General features: G+C 36.0%; 1 protein-coding gene across 2 annotated transcripts; it reads left to right on the top strand.

Annotated features, from left to right (window-relative positions):
• Positions 1 to 3,113: 3,113 nt before the first annotated feature.
• On the top strand, positions 3,114 to 6,268 carry LOC110674794. Of its 2 annotated transcripts, none has more exons than XM_021839145.1 (2): positions 3,114 to 3,488; positions 3,560 to 6,268. In XM_021839145.1, exon 2 carries the CDS (start codon positions 4,210 to 4,212, stop codon positions 5,677 to 5,679), a length of 1,470 nt encoding a protein of 489 aa, XP_021694837.1. In that variant the 5' UTR covers positions 3,114 to 3,488; positions 3,560 to 4,209; the 3' UTR covers positions 5,680 to 6,268. The 2 variants fall into 2 exon arrangements, with proteins under 2 accessions (XP_021694837.1, XP_021694838.1); XM_021839146.1 differs by having other exon boundaries at positions 3,114 to 3,694; positions 3,756 to 6,268.
• Positions 6,269 to 7,273: the final 1,005 nt, after the last annotated feature.

The raw sequence follows: 7,273 nt of genomic DNA, 5'->3' as shown, positions 1-7,273 counted from the left end.
TTGCACAATGTTTCATAATGGAAGAATTATGGACAAAAAAGTTATAATTTTATAAAATATTACAAATTTTGAAAAAAAAAGCCTGATGAATTTGTATCATATTATACTCGTAAATTGGAGAAACTAATACCTCATGATTTCATCAAAAAATAGCAAGCTACATTTTTAAATAACACAAAAAACAATTTGATAGAAGGTGAATTTGTGGTAATTTGTGATTTTTCGGAAAACTACACATTTATTCTTCAAGATGAAGTTCAAAGCCGTCATTGGAATGCTCAGCAAGCTACTTTGCATCCATTTGTAATATATTATCGTCAAGATGGCAAAGTCAATCATTTAAGTTTTGTTGTAATTTCAGAAGATTTACGCCACGATTCTGTATCTGTCAACTTATTCATATCTAAAATGATAGATTTTTTGCGATTGGATCACAAATTAACTGTCAACATGATATATTTTATGTCTGACGTAGCTGCATCACAGTATAAAAAAAGGAAGAACTTTTCAACTCTTTGGCAATTTAAAATCAAATATGATATAGAAGTTGAATGGCATTTTTTTGCAACATCACATGGAAAAGAGCCATGCGATGCCATAGGAGGGACACTAAAACGTATGGCTACCAGAGCCAGTCTTGCCAAAGAACGTGAACATCCGATAAAAAATGCTAAGGAACTATATGATTGGGCCCAACATCGGAAAGAAAAGCAGCTTACACAAATCTTCTTTTGTTATTCAACTACTGAGGAATATGATATCATTGCACAAGAACTTAACCAACTATTTTCAAGTGCGAAAACAGTTCAAGGCACTCAGAAATATCACTCGTTTATCCCCAAATTGAAGTTAGACAATTTTTGAGCTGTGACGATAACAAGAAAGTAGTTGATATAATTAAGAAATAAAATTGCAGTATATACAGTGCTGTTCTGAATAATAGCAGCGCATGTCGATTTTCATACAAAATGCTCAACTTTGACATGTTGTAGTTTTGTTCCCTTTCAAGCAATCGAGCTGAAATTTTCTCCACAGAACTCCAAATATGATCAATTTTGTAACCACAAAATTTCAGTTTTTTCTGAGTCCCTGCCGAAAAGTGAGACACTAGGTGAAATTTTTCGAAAAAATAGCAGTTTTTCATTTTAAAATTTTTCTTCTACAAATATTTTAAACATTATCGGTTTAGGTGTAGGTTTGATAAGTAGGAGGAGATTGTTCCAATGGTAAATGATATACAATTTAAAACTATAATGTCAAGCCGAAATTCAAATTTTTAAAACTGCTATTTTTTCGAACAATTTCACCTAGTATCTCACTTTCCGGCAGGGGCTCAGAAAATTTTGAAATTTGGTGTTTACAAAATTGGGCATATTTGTAGTTCTGTGGAGAAAATTTCAACTCGATTGCTTGAAAGGGAACAAAACTACAGCATGTCAAAGTTGAGCATTTTGTATGAAAATCGACATGCGCTGCTATTATTCAGAACAGCACTGTATATATTTAAAAAAAAAAAACAAAAACAAAAAAACAAACTCTTTCTCCATGGTTGTACGATCTTGCCGCGATGAGAGGGCTTTACCCATTAGCCGGGCTTAGCCCTGGGGACCAAAGGTACACCGTTGTGATAGAATCATATTTTAATGCCACGTTTAGATTTACCGTGTATATCTCGGAAATGATGCATCTCAGCTAAATTTTACTTGAGTATTTTTCGATAGAAATTTTTCATATTTAAAAATATATAGTTATTTTTCTGTACTAAAATAAGCGCACCAAAAATATCGTTTTGTTTATTTTTTTAAATAATTTATTTTTTATCCAAAAATTTTCCGTTTTGAGCCATTGTGCAAGAAATTACAAACAATATGCTGCAAAACATATCCAAAAATTAAAAACATCAATTTTGCGGTTTTTAGGAACAATGAACTTCAAATTTTCATTTGAAAATTTCGTTTATATTTTTTTACCGTGCATACTTTTTTAAATACTTTAGTACATAGGTTTTGATCAAACAATAAACAATTCAGCTACAATTCACTCAATCAAAATAAAATAACTTTTTTTTACCGTGCATATTTTTCTCCATATAGTCCTAAGCAATGCCTACAACTTTGTAGAAGATCTCAAATCGATCGGACAAACCGTTTTCGAGTTACAGTTTTTTAAAGATTTGCTATGCATTTTCCGATACACCTTTCTTAAAAATAAGGCGAGGTTCAAAATGGCGGTCTGAAGGTGCAAAATGGCATTTTTGGTCATAAAGAATCTGTATGCAAATTTTCAGGCGATTCAAAAAATACAAAAATTAAATTTAAAAAAAAATCGTCATGTTCGGTGGAATTGCTCTAATATTTCCGGTATGGAGAGGAATATGAAGCTGTCTTTGATTTTCAGATAAACATTTTCACCGGGGCATTGTTTCCTTCTTCAATTTAATTTTCTTATCAAAATTTCGCAGGTACCGTTTGAACTGGTTTCGCAGCCTTCTGTATTTTATGTTGGGGAAAAGCACTGCTTTTCGCCTCACAAATAATCTGCGCCAATTTTCGGGTTTTTATACAAAGTAGGCCAAGGTTTTTGAGCATGTTATGCTGAATTTTAGGAGAATAAAGGAAAATAACACGGTCTCCCGTGTTACCTTAACGTGGACAATATTAAATTTAAACACATTTTCTAGTACCACCGAAAAACATCTTCAAACAGCTAGGGGAAAAGCACTAATTTTCTACCTACAAGAATTCTGTGCCAATTTTCGGATTTTCATACAAAGTAGGCCAAAATCGTATGAATGGGTCGAAAATTGGTGCTTTTCCCCTATGCCAATGACCATTGTTGCATGCGTATATCGTGTGGCAGGTACGATAATACTCTATGCTCAGGGAAGTCGAAAAAATTTCCAACCCGAAAAGATCCTCGACCGGAGGGATTCGAACCCACGACCCTCAGCTTGGTCTTACTGAATAGCTGCGCGTTTACCGCTACGGCTATCTGGGCCCCAATTGGAATTCTATAAGATGCACATTAAAGTCAGATGAAATATATGACTTCATTAACTGCCATAAGTTTTGCATCATACCCAATTCCAACGAAAATTGTACATTTCTACCAGAGTCTATGAATGGAGAGTTGCGCGAAGAGAACTGGCAACAAGTTTTACAATAACAAAACATTTAATTATTCTGGCAACCTATTTTACTGTATGCACTTTCCAGTGACTTCACTCAAATGCTCTCTCAGCTCGAATGTTTGTTTACAAAGTCGCGAAGTAAAACTAAATTAAAATTGATCTCTGGTTTTGTGGTTGAAAATTGATCGCAATGAAGTGTTTAGTGCAGAATTGCAACAACACCTACGACAAACAGCATGTATTAAAAAACTTGAGCTTTTTTCGGTTTCCGCGCGACGAGCTGCTGAAAAAAAAGTGGATTTCTTTTTGCCGTTTACCTCCCGACTGGGAATTGACCGAAAACAGCCGCATCTGCAGCGTAAGTTTTGGTTGTATAAGTACTATTTAGTTTTAAAACTAATCAATATTAAATGGTTTAATAAATTTCAGTTACATTTTAACTATGAAACGGATTTATATGTTTCCACTGATGGAGGGAGGTTACTTACATTACCGGGAGCCATTCCAGTATACGAAAAAGTGCCTGATCTGAATGCAAGTTCATGCAGGGATCATGATTTGCTGGTAAGTAAGTTTATAATTGTTTGTTTGAATATATTATTCACATGAAAATGTTGCACTGCAGGATCACAATGGCAATAATGTGGCTGTGTTATCAGATCATACAATCGCATTGGAGTCTTCGGCCCACTACAGTAGTTTAACTGAGTCTATCGAAACGACGTTAACAGCCGATTCCATCGGGAATCAAGGTAGTCAAAAATCGTACCAAACAAAACGCTGGAAAAGTAGATACGCACGATCTAGTCCAAGGTAATTTTCCCGTTAAGTGATTGTTAAGTGTATTTTTGACGGATCTCTTTTTTTATTTTAGGCTCGTTAGAACTATTCGCCGTTTGAGAACACAAACAGCTCAAAAAAATAAAACTATCAGATTTCTTCGACAAAAACTGAAGCGCTGTAATAGAAATACATCGGATGTTGTTAGAGACGAAGCCGCTTCAAAAATATTCCACCCAGAGCAAGTTAGATTGTTACGTGGTGATCTGACGCGTGTTCAAAAATGGTCACACGAAGCGATGGTGAACAGTTTCGAAATGCGATTCGCGTGTGGTACTAAGGGTTACAACTTCCTTCGGAACAAAATGCATTATCCTTTACCATCAATTCGCACCCAGCAACAACGCCTAGAGCACGTACATTTCGATACAGGCATACTACACGAAATCTTTGAGCTATTGCGAAGCAAGGTAGCAAGTATGTCTGCTAATGATCGTGACTGCGGCGTTGTCCTCGATGAAATGTCGATAGATCAAAGCCTTTCGTTTTGCAATAACAATAAGAAGATGTTTGGAAATGCAACGATTCCGGGTCAAAATCAAAAAGCCACACATGGATTAGTAGTGATGTTGGTCGGAATACACAGTCGTTGGAAACAGGTAGTTGCCTATCACTTTACAGGAAACACGATTCCAGAAGATTTCCAGAAATCTTTAGTGGTCGATGTCATTCAACGTGCTGAAAATTTGGGGCTAAATGTTCACTTCGTGACAACAGACTGTGGACCAAATAACATTCGAATGTGGAATGATTTCGGCGTTAAGCATTCAAAGGATGAAGTGTTGAACAGCAAACCTCAAGTACATCCTATCCGAACAAATGACAAAATAGAAATTATCCCTGACGTGACCCATGTTTTCAAAAGCTGCGTGCAAGGATGGGTAAAAAACAAGTTTGTTTATCTCCCTCAAGAAATTGTCAAGGAAAACGGCTTTGTTACGGATGTAGCTAGCGTACTCCACTTGAAAGAACTGGTCGATTTTGAAGCCAACAAAGGTCTCAAGATGGCATCTCGACTGACTTTCAGAGACGTGGATTTTTTAAACACAAACCGGCTGGATGCAATGAAGTTTGGCACTTCATATAAGCTAGTGAACCATGATGTAGCGGTAGCACTGAGATTTATGAGTGCAGAACTTGACAGACCAGAACTTCTAACGACAGCATATTTTATTGAGTGTGTCTGGAAATGGTTTAAACTGATGACATCAAGACATTTAGACTTAGCTCTTAGCATGCGAAATATTGATGTTTATAATCAGACACTGGCCTTCCTTAAATGGTATTGCAGATTTATTCAAGAAAGCAAGGTTGGACAAACCAAAAGATGGAAGCCTTGGCAGTCAGCATCTATTCTGTGCACAAACTCCATTTTACGATTGCAGAAACATTTTTTGGTCGACAAACGCTATCAATATTTATTAACATGCCGGTTCACACAGGACTGTGTTGAAAACCTGTTTTCGTTAATAAGATTCAAGCAAAAGCGTCCTACGGCGCTACAATTCAAGGACAGTTTGAAATTACTTACGATATCTCAATTCATGGCAGAGATACCTTCATCATCTTATGAAACAGACGACAGAAGTTGGCTGTTAAACCTTACCGAAAGCGTAATAAAAAAGGACTCTACAAATGTTCATCCAACAGAAATGTTAGGAAATTCAAACGAGGCTTGCATGGTAAGACAAAAATTTACTACATTCTAATAATTAAGCTTAAATATTTTATTTCTAACAATAGGGCATCAACCAGAACGAACGAGAATACGACGAGGAAATTTTTGAGGATGCAATATTCGACAATTCAGAGCGTAATCTTATCTTTCATATTGCCGGCTATATACTTCTGAGTGTTTCGAAAAACTTTTCAGTATGTGAGACGTGTTTTTCTCCTTGCATTAGCGAATGCCCGTTTTTAAAAGATTTTACAAAGTACACCGTTCTTAAAGATTACACTGGATCAGCTTTGTTGTATGTAACAGAACCAACGTATATGTTTTTCGTTGCTCTTGAAAAAATATTTCGAGATAATGTAGCTAATTTAATGCAAGAAAATAACTATATTCAATCCAAACTAATTTCGATGATGAAGTCAGTACGGATTAACATTTTCGAGGAAAAATGCCACGATATACGTAATAAGATAATTGATCGTTTTGTTACATTCCGACTACGAATTTATCAGCCGTACAAGTTCCGATCGAATAAGTATGATAGCCGTTCGATGGCAGTTTAATTTGTATCGTTTCTGTAGTGTCGTATCGAAATGGTTTTGAAAGTGTTGGTACAAAAAAAACGAAATACAATATTGTATTGCTGATATTCGTAAAAATTGTTGTTTTTTTCTGGTGCATTATGGATCTGGAAGAAACCATAACAAAAAATGATACATTCATTCACAAATTATAGTCCCTATAAAGCTATTTATTCGTTACATTACATCGCAACTTAAACCGTAAAAAAATGCTTTTTAATTTCGTCACGATAACAATACTCCTCTTGTCCCGAAACGTGTTTGTTTATTTTGCTCGATAGGTAGACGATTTGACAGTTCAATAGGTAGACTTGGTTTCAGTCTTCGCGCAACTCTCCATTCATAGACTCTGATTTCTACAATTTGAAATGAACATCCTTATATGATCTCTGGTTTGCTGGGGAATACACTGATTAATTCCTCGAATGGTGTACACTCTAAAATTACGTGGAATATTTTCGTGGATCTTTTCGTAAAGGGTTTTTTTCGACTTCACTGGTTATAGAGTATTTTCTTCATACCTGCCATAAATATACTCATGTAAAAATTGTCAATTGGCAAAGAAAGCTCTCAGCTAAAACTGTGGAAGTACCATAAAAGAATGGCTGAGAATCAGCCTCTGTCTCTGTAGGGACGTTACGCCAAAAAGAGGAAGAAGCAGCAGTTGTAATTATGCTCAGGTCGTGCACCACTCCTAGTATTACATTCGATCTCTTCAGATGTACCGTGGTACTTAAGTTTAACAGAACACAGTAGGGTGCTGAGCAGGGTTGGGAAAAAATCTGAAATTCACTCTACAGTAGTCAAACAAAGCCAATCACAGTCAGCGAAGCCAGTGAAACTCACGCCCATCGCTGCTGTAGGCAAAAAGCCTTGAAAATTGCAAAACACCCGTTGCTAAGGGCAACCCAAAATTACTGTAGAAAAATGTTCTATTTCCCGCTGCATTTCCCGCATTTAGAGCCTTCAATGGCACTACTGATTTCACGATTTTAAACTACTGTAGTGAGAGAGCCACGTGATTTTCGCGAAATTCAAGCCTACTAA

Source organism: Aedes aegypti, chromosome 1 (assembly GCF_002204515.2).
Source record: "Aedes aegypti strain LVP_AGWG chromosome 1, AaegL5.0 Primary Assembly, whole genome shotgun sequence".
NCBI classification, from domain to species: Eukaryota; Metazoa; Arthropoda; class Insecta; order Diptera; family Culicidae; genus Aedes; species Aedes aegypti.
The sequence above is the reverse complement of the archived record's forward strand: the minus strand, read 5'-3'. Positions and strand labels throughout refer to the sequence as shown.

Bases quoted from the DNA above. Each gene is read 5' to 3' on its own strand.
- LOC110674794 (XM_021839145.1), top strand. From the start codon at position 4,210: ATGGTGAACAGTTTCGAAATGCGATTCGCGTGTGGTACTAAGGGTTAC.